Below are 15,977 nucleotides of genomic sequence, written 5' to 3'. Positions count from 1 at the left end.
CTAGGCCCCAGCCCCTTTCAGGTTCTCCCCAGCTCCTTTCAGATTGTCCCCAGCCCCTTCCAGGTTGTCCCCAGCCCTTTCCAGGTTGTTCAATTTACCAAGCTTATTGGAGTCACTAAACTATAAAGCAAGCTGAAAGGAACACATCAGTATTATCATCAAATCACTTCATCTATTGTCTTTATACTCTACATAGACTCGAGCCAACTGGACCGCCAGCACCTATACAACTGTACCACTGGAGTAGTCTCACCGAAGAACTTCTCACTCAAAAGGAGTCCATCCTTTCCCTGAAACGGCAGGAAACCTCGTAGAAGAGGATTCTTGGAATTATAGGAAGAAAACAGAATACTACTACATTTGCTCGTCCCTCCCATATCAGCATGGCAGCATCAGGAGCTCACCACTTGGAAAGTGATGATACAGGAACTAATGTAAGATTCCTAGAGACACCAACGTAGTGTAGAGATACATATACCTCCGTCCACCAGATCTCGTCCGCTGTGTACGTCTCTGCCCTGACTTGAGTACTTGGGCGTTTAATATCAGCAACGCTCCTCCTGTACTTCTTTCCTGCCTTCATCTCCGTTAATGGTACCTTGTCTTTCCCCCACTTACCCTTCTCTTCTTCCGTCCATTTCACCTCTCCATCCCTTCCTTCTCTCCTTTACTACCTCTTTGCACCTGCATCTACGCTTCGTTTTCCCCTGACCCCCACCGTCTTGCTCATTTCTTCACATCGTCCCTCCTTAAAATAACCTGGACCTACGCACGCAGCCTCGTACATTCACTCGCTTCTCGCCCTGAAACCCATGTACACACCTGGGAACCAACTCAAATTCAAAATGATAAAATCTATGAACTGAAGTGCACTCAAGGTAGCGAGTGGATGAGGTGACGCATGCCCTTCTGTCCACACACTGCGCCCTATGGCTTCACAAACTAGTCCGACAACCCCAACATAACTTTCATCAGCCCACAGAGAATATCAAATCACTGCAAGTGTGTGAGCTACCAATACGCTCTCGCCATTAAGTTTATCCATCCCTTACAAAAAGAGAAAACATATGAACTTGCGAGCAGCAGCATGAAAATAAATTGTTTACGTCTGATTAACCCACATTTCAAGGCTCGCTACGAGTGCTCGAAAAACAGAAACAATATGTACGACTTGTGGTCTAAGCTATGTAGCAGCTTTTAGAATAACTGGTGTACCGTTCATGGTCTTATGGTAGGAGAGCTTGGTGAAGATTAACTGGAGCTGTAGCATTGGCCCTCCTCCTCCCTTTTCATTTTCCGAGGGAACAGGGACTCCCTCCAAGTTACCCTGTAAAGATGCAAAGGAATTGTACTCACTTGTCACCCTCCTGTATCAGTATTTTGCACACAGCACGATCTATTCCTGCCTCCATTAACTGCCTGATATGCGCCCTTCATCCACACTATATCGGAAGCATTTAGTCCATGCATACTTAATTAAAAGCCTTTTTGAATCATACTAAAGATCTATTATTTGCTGTATTATGCAAATCTAGAGACGGATTATGGGGAAAGTGTGGATGCTTTCGTCTCCCGGTGCCCAGGTATGGAGGTAATACACAATGGGTCGGATCTAGGGTGCACAAATGATAGTGGGGCAAAGCTCCGAAGGGCTCAAGTGTAAGATTAAAATGAAATTGATAAAAATTGTAACAGAGTGGTGCTAAAATGTACTCAAACAGGTGTATTTCATCAAATAAATACACAGCAGGTAATATGAGAAAACCAGGGGGATAACCTAAGAAAAAAATGTTCCAGTTATTGATACTTTGGCGTTTTCGGTCATAACCATCTAACAAATTTGATATATGAATTCTAAAATTTCATTGTTCGTTCAATATCTTTGTTAAAGAGGAAGTTTCGACAAAAGAACTCCAAAAGAGGAAAATGAAACATTTCACTTACTGCGGTAAAGATCTATATTTTTTGTGTAATCAAACAGACTGGTGTAAGGCCTTTTTGATACTTATATCTGTATAAATGTAAAATAAAATCTAGCTGCCGTACTAAGTTACGCCAAGATGCTGACATGTTACATGGCGTTTGCTTGTTCTCTCGCTAGATCCGAACAAACAGCGTTCAGATGAGGGTACAATTTGGACACATTTCTTCTCATTTCCGGACTGTGGACGAAATCTTGACCGGTGGCAATACTAGCCGTCACCCAGGAAGAGATGCAACACTGATGTGCTCCTTCTCGCGCTGATCAGTGCCTTGAAACTCCTTCTTCAAGCATAAAGAGAAATGAATTTTAAGTCTGGATTCCCGTCCGAGCTAGCCGCTCCCTTTACTCAGATCATGCAGTCTGGCAGTACATCTTGCCTGCTCGTAACTCAACAATCTGGAAACTGATTGAAAATGAATTCGTCCGATTTTAAATCTTGTTGACATCATCAGAACTTCAAACCCCCGTCATTGTCAAGCTAAGAGTGCATAGATGGGAATGTACCATTTCTATCATACACACGTCCTAACCGAAACCTTATAAGCTCTTTGGATAGATCTGTCGATAATGGCATCAAACTGCAATATGAGCGGTCTTCCTCGAAACTAAAACACATCATAGTCGTCAGTAACAAATGGGACAAGATCGCCTTAATAAAGGCACTCCTCCCAAATCATTGACAAGAGTTGCACCAAAAATCTAGAGAAAGACAAATGTACGGTATGTATTACGTCTGTGAAGAAAATGGAATGCAATATGTTAGTATTTCAATACACGACGTTGTATTAATCTAAACTGTTGTGACTTAACATGTAATTTGCATTATTTTTTTAAGCGGTGTTGTTTAATGTTTATGCAGGAGACGCTTCTTTAACCTAAAGAAGTACAGTTAGATCGAAGAGTGATCATCAAAATTCACTTATTATGAATTCTCGGAGATACACGACATATTCCAAAATTCCATGCATCAGATCACTCATTGCCTCTCATTAGACCTTTAAAGATCCCACACTGACGCGAAAACACTGGGTGTAAACAAATGGAGAAAATTCAAATTTCGTGTTATTATATGGTTAATTTCACATTTCACATTAACGCTAGCGGATGATTCCGTTAACTTGGGTCAAAATAGAGAGGAACAAAAAGCGTTTTTGAGATACTGCAGATATATCATAGGTATAGCATGGCAGCCAATGAACTTATCGGAGCACCTCTGAATTCGAACACTGACCTAACAGTGATGTCATCACTAGATTATTATCTCGGATTAAACTAATTGCTTTCCATTTCATGTAATATTTATACATGTCTGCCAGGCACTATATATGCTGAATATGCATTTTTTCTTTTTCAAATTCAGAATTTAGAGTAAGGTAATACGCAAACGACCTCAGATCTGATTTGCTTTTCCAGGCAATGTCATATTCGATAAAACTGCAGGAATTTTAAGTTAACTAGTACATGTACATGATCAAGAGTTTAATTTTCTAGAAATTTGGTGATGTTGAAATAAGTTTGTTGGAATAACGTCAATAATTATTTTTTGCATTGTATATACTTAGTTACCTGTGGCGACTTTTTGAATACAGATAAGCAATTGATAATATATATATATATATATATATATATATATATATATATATATATATATATATATATATACACACACACACTTCACTAGCTAGCTCACTGTCCTTAACTCTGTGTGATACCATCCGGCTGAGAACTAATGTAATTCACTTTGAAGAAGACTATTTCCTTCTCTTAACCCTTTACCTAGTCCAAGGAGATCCCGCCCCTTGACCTGCGTCACTCCACCATGTGACCACTTTCAATTCGGTGCCAAGCCGTCCCGAAAATAACTCTTTGACATACAGAAATTGAAAGATGTACTACTCAAAGATGGATGCAGTGGTGCCAAATCTTCACTGAATATTGTTCTTGAATAAGATGAAAACAAAAAGTGAACATATCGTGCACATGTATTAGCCTTAGAAATATATCTCAAAATGTAAGTAAATCCATATGGTACCAATGAAATTAGAATTTTGATAAGAAATGCTACTCTTTTCTCGCCATAATTTCTTTATTTTGAATTATATCTTACAAAGTACATTATGCAAGTGGGTTAATATTACTTTCCGGAGAAACTGATTACTTGATATCTCCGTTATATAATGATATGAATCAGTTTGATACGTATTTACACAGTACGTTTGGCACTAGTATCGTCTGCTATCTAAGGACGTACATCTTTCGTAAATTTCAGACTGCAGAGGATGTGACGTTGCATGACGTTTCTGTGACGTCGGGGCACTGCTGCAGTGTGATTGGCTGACCGAGAAAGTATTAGTATAGTCCTCATACGGTGTCGGCGGTTCGGTCTCTTTCTCCTCACGGGTCTCATTGGAAGAAGGAGGCATTACACACAACCGGCAAGATGGCGAAAGCTTTGGATCCTCTAAGTTTTATGAAGGATTTCTTGGCTGGTGGTATTGCCGCCGCCATCTCCAAAACCGCCGTAGCGCCCATCGAACGTGTGAAGCTCCTTCTTCAAGTCCAGGCCGCATCCAAACAGATCAGTGCCGACCAAGCTTACAAGGGTGAGTCGCCATTTTGATCTTTATTAATTTTACTGTTCCTACGTCTTTTCTCATTGTATTGTGCAACAAGAATTTGTATACCACATGTTGAAGGAAGAATTGTTCAATATCTTTCCGTCATTTAGCAGGAATAGTGAGAAAAAAATGGTATGACTAAATATAGGTCGGGCAGCCGGCGATCAGCTGACTGCCATCTTGCGTGTCTGTGGCAGTGGTCGGCTACATTTTACCGAGCTGAAATACCTCTATGCCCTATAGTACCCTATAACGCCATAGTAACTCTTATGAAAAGCTCAGAGGCGGAATATTTGAGAAAAGTTTGTATTTTTTTTCCATTACGACTGGAATAAGCCGGTCAGGTGATTACGTAAGACAGGGCGGGGGTAGGGATGAGGGAGGGATGCCGGCTTTATCACATTGGTCTCGAGAATAACCCTAAATTTACAAAGTATGCCGCACTCGGACATTATATAAATTCTTTCGTAAAGATTAGGAAAGAGAGATGTATTCGGAATTTCATAACTGATTTTTTTTTTGTTTCAACATACGATGCTAAGAAAGGTGAAAGTTGAGAATTTAGGAACTACTATTTCTTGTGTAGTAATTTTGTTTCACTTCAGATATTCAGGCCGATTTATCAAACTTAAGACCACTCAGCATACCCAGCACAACTCCACAAAGTTTGATATGGGTCAGTTAAGGTTGTCGCATTGAAGACCCAATAAGAAGGTGGATCATTGTATAAACTGATACAAGCTAATTTTTTACGGATCCCGGGAGACAAAAAGTGAAATTCACCTGTAATACTATATGATACCCAGGCGACTAAAAATTTTACATGATTACGATTCCTTTCATACCCGGGTAGATGATGCGATACCATACTTGCCAGGTTGTTAAAAATGTGTTTTGTATATAGAACCAGTTTCTATTCGATGAATTAAAGATTTGAGAAAAAGCCAGGGAACAATTGTGTATCGATTTACCGGTCAGAAATGAACCAGTAATAGCAGATTACAGTGCTAAGAGCAAAACACCGTGTTCTGTTTCACCAGGCAGCACCTAGTGCTCTTTAACCACCTGCACTTGATGCCATGTATCTTCCATTGCTTTTGATGTGTGGATTTTTGTCTGGCATATAATGTGTGGATTTGGTGGGTATTCGTTGATTAGGGGGACAAATATTTTTTTAGTGCATCAAAGTATGGTAGCTTCAATAGAAGGGCATTCCACGGTACACATTTCCCCAGTAATGTAGCACAGTTATTGGAGTGTAATAAGAAGGATAGAAGTATTTAGAAAATATTGATATGTATTAGTTAAAATTTTTGTTACTGGCTTTTTTCGGGTGGAAGATTTTGATAATTTGCGATCAAATTTTATTCTTGTTGATTTTCTTTTAAAATGGTAGTATAGTGCTTAGAGAGGGCATATGCATTTCAAGAACACAATTTGGAGCATGATTTGTAAAATTATATAGAAAATTTAGTACAATTAGGTACCACATTTGAAAGAAATTAAGATCTAACCTTCTTTTAAGTTGGTATTTTCTTTTTTCTCGGCTTTATTTTAAATATCATCATTGTAATTAAGCAACAGGAAAATGGCAATGTATTTCAATTACACGAAGCAGTGGTGTGAATTTGTGTGTACTCTTTATCTGGAGAGGCATTGGCAGCTGGAATACCAGCTGGTGTGTTTTGGTGTGGGTTTTATATATATATATATATATATCAAATGTATGCAGTTACTACTTCACTAACTTAGGAAATGCCTTTGGTACATAATAACAAGACACAAGGGAGATACAGAAAGTACTTGTAGATGGCCTCTTAAGTTATATTTTCTTGTGTTAGCATTAAGGCAGATACTTGTAGACTGTCTTTGCACCAGAGCAAGATTTAGCTGGATTGGTCATGCCCCTTGTCACTATTATAAAAGTTTGTCTGTGAAGAAAGTGTCAAGTGACTGGCTCTTTAGTCTGATGCTGAATGAGGTGGCATGATTCGTAACATGCTTTTGAAGCCCAGAAATGGGTGGTTAGTGAGGTCTGATGTGTTACACTGTATATCGTTTGTTATTGTTGTATGGTAATATATCACACAGTATCGTATACAGTTTGACAGTTGTGTTTAATATCGATACTAAAGTGTTTTGTTTTTTCGAATTACTCGGGGGATATTTTGCTACATTCAAGTTCAGACTACATATCTCATTCACATGTTTTTTCTCAAGCCAATGAACCAGTCATGAACTATGTAGCAGTCATGATAGCTACATATCAAATTTGAAATTTTTTTTTGCACTATGCGGGGGACATAAGTTGGGATAAAGTTGTAGTATTGTGCACCCACTTTATTGTCTACAGAATAAAAATATTTATGGCTTAGGATTTATTTTTGAGGTAGGGGAGCATGATCAGTATCTGTATTGTATTAGTAGAAAGTTATGGGAAGGCTTTGAAGACTGATGGAGACACCACAGAAACATCTTATGTGAAGTGTTGGGTACTGCATTACAGTATATATGTATAACTTACATGCTTGCATTAGTGAGGTAGCATCCAAGGCCTATAAGCCTTTTGTATAATTTCCTATGATGAGTTCATATGCCCCAGTTCAGCCCACTGGTGGCAATTTGCTCCCTGCACACCATTTTAATCTATCCCATTCATGTCTTACCCCTGCTGCCTGTTCAGGCACTGAATCACTTGAGCATCTTTCACAGCATCCTTCCAACACCTTGGTATCATTATTCTTGTTTCCTCAACACTTGACATATTTCTTTTAGTTGGCCTCTCCTTAATGATCCTATCCATATATCTTAGACATATTTCTTTTAGTTGGACTCTCCTTAATGATCCTATCCATATATCTTAACCATTTCAGCACACTCTTTAGCTCTTATATATGCTTATCTACCCTATCTCTTATCATTTCTTGATTGAGTAGTTGAATAGTTTGGAATTTGAGTTTTATGAGCAAGTTTAATCTTTTTTTTTTTTCCAAGTATGGAAATACATCCCCCACACATTTGCATGTTAAACTTGTTTACAAGGCAGATACTATACGTTACCCAGATGTTAATTTTAATCAAAGAATTAACGTAGCACATGACTATTCTTTGCAGGCATGGTTGATTGCTTCGTCCGTATCCCAAAGGAACAAGGATTTTTCTCATACTGGCGTGGTAACCTTGCCAACGTTATCCGTTATTTCCCCACTCAGGCCCTCAACTTTGCCTTCAAGGATAAGTACAAGCAGGTAGGTAAGAAAGTTACTGCCAGGCCCTGTAGCTCTCTGCTTTATGTAATCCTACATATTAAACTTGTACTCAAGCTTTGTCACTCCTATACTTGACTTTGCAACATAGTTTTATACGGCTGAGCAATCACTAGGCTTAGGGTTTCTCCGAAATATGTGCCATGGTCATGTCATAAGCAAGATTTGCTCCCATGCACCCCCATTGGTCTCCCATGTCAGCATACTGAACTTTTTTTTTTCATAACATTGATACATGGTTCACTAGCTCAATCCATAAATATTGAGTATCCTTGTTGACATTACACTTCTATGAAGCTGACCCACCTTAACCTGCTTACATGGAGTGGCAAATTTTGGCTGGCATATCTTTTTATGAAAGTCCCACAGTGTGCTTAATTCATGCATTTCCAACAGCTGTTCCTTGGTGGTGTTGATAAGAAGACTCAGTTCTGGAGATTCTTCCTTGGTAACCTTGCCTCAGGTGGTGCTGCTGGTGCCACTTCACTCTGTTTCGTCTACCCTCTTGACTTCGCTCGAACAAGGTAATTTTTTGTTATTACTGTGTTTTTCCAGTTGTAGTCCCAGAGTATAAGCAGTTTTGTAACCCAAGTAATATAATTGATTTCTTTGGTTTGAAAGATTTTGGTGTATTGGTTCTTTATAATCACAAATGTAATTTGGCCTTCACGGTTTCTTTAGGAAAGAATATATCGGACAGGCTAATACGTGATGAATTTTTTGAAGTGAATCAAGTGAATCTGTATTCATGCATCCCAAAACCTTATCACTGGTAATATGTTTGCAGGTTGGCTGCTGATATTGGCAAGGGCCCCGAACAGCGTGAATTCAAGGGTCTAGGCGACTGTATACTTAAAATCTTCAGGGCTGATGGTGCCCATGGTCTATACCGTGGCTTTGGAGTCTCTGTCCAGGGCATCATTATCTACCGTGCTGCCTTCTTTGGCTTCTATGACACTGCTAAGGGCATGCTGCCTGATCCCAAGAGTGCTGGCTTTATTCTATCATGGGCCATTGCTCAGACTGTAACCACCATTTCCGGTATTATCTCCTATCCCTTCGACACCGTGCGTAGGCGTATGATGATGCAGTCTGGACGTAAAGGAGGAGATATCATGTACAAGAATACAATTGATTGCTGGAAGAAGATTGCCAAGAATGAGGGAAGTGCTGCCTTCTTTAAGGGTGCATTCTCCAATGTTCTCCGTGGTACTGGTAAGTATTATTTGAAGATTGAGGTTAAGCATTATGGAAGTCAAATCCATTGAAAGTGTTTTAGATAAATTACATTGAGGTTTTGTAGATTTGCAAATTAATTTAACTTAATTTGTGCTCGTTTTGTTGATGTTGGAGGATGGAAAATGTTAAATGAACAGGAGGCACTAACTATGCTAGTGAAATGAAAAATTGACAAGAATGCAAGTTCTTCAGAGTGATGCCCAAGTATTTTGATTTAAGCTGGGAAACCTTGCCAATGGGTTCAGTTTCTAAGCAGTTTAGTTTAGTTATTCAAGGTATTTGGAACAAGAAGGTAATGAATCTCTGCATAGGTGTTAAAAAGGTTCTTGGTGCCATGATTATTGTGTGGGGAGGTAACTGTCTGTAAAGGTAAATGCGGATATGTTTGATTGATTGGTAGACCCAGTCATGCTGTATTGATGAGAGTAAAGGTCCATAAATGCAAAAGATAGAAGAGTGTAAATGTAATGGAAATGAAAAGCAGGAAGAGTGTGTTATAAGGTAGGTTTAGTAAGAAATCACAGAAAGGTTTAGGACGTTATTTGGGAAAGTTGTGCTAGTTATGACAGTCTGGACATACGGAGAGTGTGAATAAGGAGATATTGACTAGATATGTATTAATCAGAAGTGAAGGAAATGAAGAGTGAAGACAAGATGAATTGGAAGGATACAAATTTATTGTTGCTTTCTTGCTGTTGTGGAAAATAGCAACCAAGTATATTTTTACATTTGCTGTCCAGCTTAGTAATGTAGTACCAGGAATGGAGAGAACTGCCTCTTGCTCTTATCCTGTCTTTAGCTTTCATGATGCACCCTTATCCATAGCAAAGCCCCATAGACCTTTTTGTGGTTAACCCCTGACTGCTTTGTCTTGATTTAGGCCATTCACAGCATATTGCTCCAGTTCACTCTATCCCATGCTTTCTTCATACCCTCTTGTATATTTAGAGCCAAACCTCGCAAAACATCTAGACCCTATCCTTTCAACTCCAATTTGGTCTTCCCTTTCTCCTTGTACTCATTCATTTATCCTCTCCTTGCTCATTCTCTGTCCAAACCATTTCAGCACAAAATCTTCAGCTATCTCAATGATACTCTTCTACCACTCCTCTCTTGCTCTATCATTTCACTGTCAAATCCCCTCCCTCATACCACATATTGTACTCTTGTATTTTGTATCCAACACGCATGCCACCTTTTGTAGTCTTTGGTTAATGGCCTCGAGTCCATTGTACCATTGGAACTACATTAACATCAAATGTGCCCTTATTTGGCCTGACAGAGAGTGACCCTGCTTTACACTCTCATTAGACTTCTCACCCAACCTGTAGCCAACTTCATCTTCCAATGATCCATCCACTGCCACATTGACTCTTAGGTGTCTGATACATGGGAAGTGGCAGTCTGGTGTGGATGTTGGTAATGTGAGCAGCACTGCAGTGGTTGTTGCCCCCCGCCCCCCTCCACAGGTTGCTATATTTCCCTTTGTTGAATTGGTTTGATCATATGAAGAGAATGAATAAGGAAAGATTGACAAAGAGGATTGTGTCAGATGGGGAGGGAACAGGGAAACCAAATGGGAAATTGAAGGATTGAGTGAAAAAGATTTCGTGATTGGGGCCTGAATGTGCAGTGGGGTTAAAGACATTTACAGAATAGTGGATTGGATTGGTGTGGTATAAAGGGGAGGAGGATGTGCTGGCAGTAGACTGAACCAGGGCGTGTGAATCTTGGGAAAAACAATGGAAAGGTCTTTGGGGCTTGGTTGGGGAGAGTGAGATGTGGTTTTGGTGCGTTACACGTGACAGAATGGATGTAAGTGAATGTGGCCTTTATAAGTCGTCTTGGTGCTACCATGTTAATTCAGGAAACAGTGATAAAGTATGAAGACAATTTACTTTTTTCATATATATTTGCCATTTCCCACATTAGTGAGGTATACAGACACACTTGTGTATAAAGGGTTGAGATATCTGTGGAAGGTGTTAGGAGTAAATGATGCACTCTGGGTAAGAAGTAGACGGTTGACTTAAGTGAGAAACAATAGAAAATGCAATTAAAGCTCATTTTTAAAATAAGCAGATCCATTAAACTAAAGATATATTTTTCACCTTAAAATATGTAGCTTAATGGTGTAAGTGAAAACATTCAATGTACATTTTAAGTGCAATGCATGAATAGGAGTATGCATGACAAAATATTACCAGAATATACTTGCACATAGTTGCACTGTGAGTGATAAGTCACCGTTGATTAAGGTTATCAAGTTGCACTGTGAGTGATGTCACCGTTAATTAAGGTTATCATAAGTGGATGAAAAGTAACTACATCACAACTTCAGACGAGTCTGTCTTTGCTCCGGATAAGAACACAATCATGAAGCTGCAGTATCCCCTTAAAAGAGGTGCTTGGACTAAGGTGATATTGTAAGTAGTTTAAGGTTGGAAATGCAGTCCAATATATTAAGAAATCTTTGGATTATAAGGCTCTCTTGATAATTTTCGGTAATCACCCATTTATCTTTTTCCAGGTGGTGCCCTTGTGCTTGTGCTTTATGATGAGATCCAGTTGCTGCTGTTTGGCTCCAAGTCTGGTGGTGGCGAATAAATTGTGGCAGTTACGTTGTTGATCAGTTTGAGAAACTGGTTGGGGTGGGCACAAGTGGGGTGGGGAGCAGGACAGGTGTAAAGGCAAAGCATGTACAAATAGTGTTGAAGCCCATTAACCTGTCTCAGTGTATAGTCTATAGTTCTGTGAACTGTACTTACCTCTGTCCAAGAAGATCTACAGATTGACGGCCCTTGTTCATATTTTATATTCAGTTAAACCCCATAAATGGGATTTTAGAATATAGTTTGTACAGACTCATCAGTGCATAAAGCCACATCGTCATGAATTTTCAATGGCAAAACCATTCCTGTAATAAATTATCATAAGTTAAATAAAAATTGTAAAGATGAAGCTTGTTTGTCTATGACAGCACATTGGTTTAAATCATTCATGAAAAGAGTATGTGGACCAGGTGTTAACCATGATATATTGAGTGAGAAGTACATGAAGTAAGGGATTTTTGTGGCATTTCTGGATCTGGAGAAGGCATTTATTTGGGTAGACATGCCTTGTGGAATGTATTTACATACTGTATATGTATATGGTGTAGGATGAAAGCTACTAAATACAGAAAAAAATTTCCTATGTAATGCACATCTGCAAGTAGGAACGAAGTGGTTTCTCATGCAGATGAGCCTTTACTAAGAATGTGATGTCACCATGGCTGTATAATTGGTATGAATGAGGTATATCCAAAAAAATATGATTATTTTGGAGCTGGTAGATGCTTTTGGTGATATTACTCTGCAGATGATAAATGGCAAAGAGGCTTGATGAAATTATTTTGAATGTAATTTATTTATATAACACTTACATTTATCCCTGGGGATAGGGGAGAAAGAATACTTCCCACGTATTCTCTGCATGTCATAGAAGGCAACTAAAAGGGGAGCGGGGGGCTGCAAATCCTCCTCTCTCTTTTTTAATTTTCCTAAAGAAGGAACAGAGAAGGGGTCCAAGTTAGGATATTTCCTCAAAGGCTCAGTCCTCTCTTCTTAGTATCGCTACGTCGCTAATGGGGGGAATTGGCGAGTAGTATGAACATATTATACTTTGTCGCTGTCTCCCGTGCCAGCCAGGTAGCACAAGGAAACAGACGAAATAATGGCCTAACCCACACGCATACACATGTATATACATACACTTCCACACACACATATACATACCTATACATCTCAATGTATACATATATAAACACACATATATACATGTACATAATTCATACAGTCTGCCCACCACACCTGAATGACAACCCCCTCCCTCCACATGTGTGCGAGGTAGCACTAGGAAAAGACACAAAGGCCACATTCAGTCTCTAGCTGTCATGTATAATGCAACAAAACCACAGCTCCCTTTCCACATCCAGTCCCCACAAAACTTTCCATGGTTTACCCCAGACGCTTCACATGCCCTGGATCAATCCATTGACAGCACGTCGACCCCGGTATACCACATCGTTCCAATTCACTCTATTCTATGCACGCCTTTCACCCTCCTGCATGTTCAGGCCCCGATAACTCAAACTCTTTTTCACCCCATCTTTCCACCTCCGATTTGGTCTCCCGCTTCTCGTTCCCTCCACCTCTGACACATACGTCCTATTTGTCAATCTTTCCCCACTCTCTCCATGTGACCAAACCATTTCAAAACACCCTCTTCTGCTCTCTCAACCACACACTATTTACCACCACACATGTCTTACCCTTTCATTACTTAATCAAACCACCTCACACCACATTTTGTCCTCATACATCTCATTTCCAGCACATCCACCCTCCTCCACACAACTCTATCTATAGCCCTTGCCTTGCAACCATATAACATTGTTGGAACCACTATTCTTTCAAACATACCCATTTTTGCTTACCAAGATAATGTTTTCGACTTCCACACATTTTTCAACACTCCCGGAACTTTCGCCTCCTCCCCCACCCTGTGATTCACTTCTGCTTCCATGGTTCCATCCGCTGCCAAATCCACTTCCAGATATCTAAAACACTTCTCTTCCTCCAGTTTTCCTCCATTCAAACTTACCTCCCACTTGTCCCTCAACCGTAATTTACCTGAATACCTTGCTCTTATTCACATTTACCCTCTGCTTTCTTCTTTCACATACTTTACCAAACTGTCACCAGCTTCTGCAGTTTCTCACCCGAATCGGCCACCAGCGCTGTATCATCAGCAAACAACTGACTCACTTCCCAAGCTCTCATCAACAACAGACTGCATACTTGCCCCTCTTTCCAAAACTCTTACATTCACCTTCCTAACAACCCCATCCATAAACAAATTAAACAACCATGGAGACATCACACACCCCTGCCGCAAACCAACATTCACTGAGAACCAATCACTTTCCTCTTCCTACGCATCCACATGCCTTACATCCTCGATAAAAACTTTCAATGCTTCTATCAACTTGCCTCCCACAACATATATTCTTAATACCTTCCACAGAGCATCTCTATCAACTCTATCATATGCCTTCTCCAGATCCATAAATGCTACATACAAATCCATTTGCTTTTCTAAGTATTTCTCGCATACATTCTTCAAAGCAAACACCTGATCCACACATCCTCTACCACTTCTGAAACCACACTGTTCTTCCCCAATCTGATGCTCTGTACATGCCTTCACCCTCTCAGTCAATACCCTCCCATATAATTTCCCAGGAATACTCAACAAACTTGTACCTCTGTAATTTGAGCACTTGCTTTTATTCCCTTTGCCTTTGTACAATGGCACTATGCAAGCATTCCGCCAATCCTCAGGCACCTCACCATGAGTCATAAATACATTAAATAACCTTACCAACCAGTCAACGATAGTCACCTCCTTTTTAAATAAATTCCACTGCAATACCATCCAAACCAGCTGCCTTGCGGGCTTTCATCTTCCACAAAGCTTTTACTATCTCTTCTCTGTTTCCCAAATCATTCTCTCTAACCCTCTCACTTTGCACACCACCTCGACCAAAACACCCTATATCTGCCACTCTTATCATCAAACACATTCAGCATATCTTCAAAATACTCACTTTATCTTCTCACATCACCACTACTTATCACCTCCCCATTATCCCTCTTCACTGATGTTCCCATTTGTTCCCTTGTCTTATGCACTTTATTTACCTCCTCCAAAACATCTTTTTATTCTCCCTAAAATTTAATGATACTCTCTCACCCCAACTCTCATTTGCCCTCTTTTTTACCTCTTGCACCTTTCTCAGCCTCCTGCCTCTTCTTTCATACATCTCCCAGTCATTTGCATTGTTTCCCTGCAAAAGTCACCCAAATGCCTCTCTCTTCTCTTTCACTAATAATCTTACTTCATCCCACCACTCGCTACCCTTTCCAGTCTGCCCACCTCCCATGCTTCTCATGCCACAAGCATCTTTTGCGCAAGCCATCGCTGCTTCCCTAAATACATCCCATTCCTCCCCCACTCCCCTTACGTCCTTTGTTCTCACCTTTTTCCACTCTGTACTCAGTCTTTCCTGGTACTTCCTCACACAAGTCTCCTTCCCAAGTGCACTTACTCTCACCACTCTCTTCACCCCAACATTCTCTCCTTTTCTGAAAACCTCTGCAATTCTTCACCTTTGCCTCCACAAGATAATGTTCAGACATCCCTCCAGTTGCACCTCTCAGCATGTTAACATCCAAAAGTCTCTCTTTTTCGCGCCTATCAATTAACACATAATCCAATAATGCTCTCTGGCCATCTCTCCTAGTTACATCCATAAACTTATATCTCTTTTTAAACCAGGTATTCACAGTCACCAGTCCTTTTTCAGCACATAAATCTACAAGCTCATTTCCATTTACAACACTGACCACCCCATGCACACCAATTATTCCCTCAACTGCCTTATTACTCACCTTTGCATTCAAATCACCCATCACTATAACCCGGTCTCATGCATCAAAGATACTAACATACTCAGCTGCTCCCAAAACACTTGCCTCATGATCTTTATCATGCCCAGGTGCATGTGCACCGATAATCACCCATCTCTCACCATCCACTTTCAGTTTTACCCATATCAATCTTGAGTTTACTTTCTTACACTATCACATACTCCCACCACTCCAGTTTCAGGAGTAGTGCTATTCCTTCCCTTGCTCTTGTCCTCTCACTAACCCCTGACTTTACTCCCAAGACATTCCCAAACCACTCTTCCCCTTTACCTGAGCTTAGTTTCACTCGGAGCCAAAACATCCAGGTTCCTTTCCTCAAACATACTACCTATCTCTC

General features: G+C 40.1%; 1 protein-coding gene and 1 long non-coding RNA gene across 2 annotated transcripts in view; one reads left to right on the top strand and one right to left on the bottom strand.

Annotated features, from left to right (window-relative positions):
- sesB (stress-sensitive B) overlaps positions 1 to 12,068 on the top strand; it is a 51,870-nt gene extending 39,802 nt beyond the window's left edge. The window contains exons 2-6 of the mRNA XM_071690742.1: positions 4,254 to 4,587; positions 7,717 to 7,850; positions 8,265 to 8,392; positions 8,656 to 9,083; positions 11,638 to 12,068. Coding sequence (XP_071546843.1) covers positions 4,425 to 4,587; positions 7,717 to 7,850; positions 8,265 to 8,392; positions 8,656 to 9,083; positions 11,638 to 11,714 — 930 coding nt within the window. The 5' untranslated portion in view covers positions 4,254 to 4,424 and the 3' untranslated portion in view covers positions 11,715 to 12,068. The remainder of the gene's footprint in view (positions 1 to 4,253; positions 4,588 to 7,716; positions 7,851 to 8,264; positions 8,393 to 8,655; positions 9,084 to 11,637) is intronic.
- Positions 1,945 to 4,223, bottom strand: LOC139764186 (uncharacterized). Its single transcript, XR_011716324.1, has 2 exons — positions 3,761 to 4,223; positions 1,945 to 2,387 (listed from the first exon to the last, which is right to left on the bottom strand). It is a non-coding gene; the product is annotated as an uncharacterized lncRNA (long non-coding RNA).
- Positions 12,069 to 15,977: the final 3,909 nt, after the last annotated feature.

Source organism: Panulirus ornatus, chromosome 48, assembly GCF_036320965.1.
Source record: "Panulirus ornatus isolate Po-2019 chromosome 48, ASM3632096v1, whole genome shotgun sequence".
NCBI classification, from domain to species: Eukaryota; Metazoa; Arthropoda; class Malacostraca; order Decapoda; family Palinuridae; genus Panulirus; species Panulirus ornatus.
Note: the sequence above shows the minus strand (reverse complement) of the source record. Positions and strands in the feature narration are given on the sequence as shown.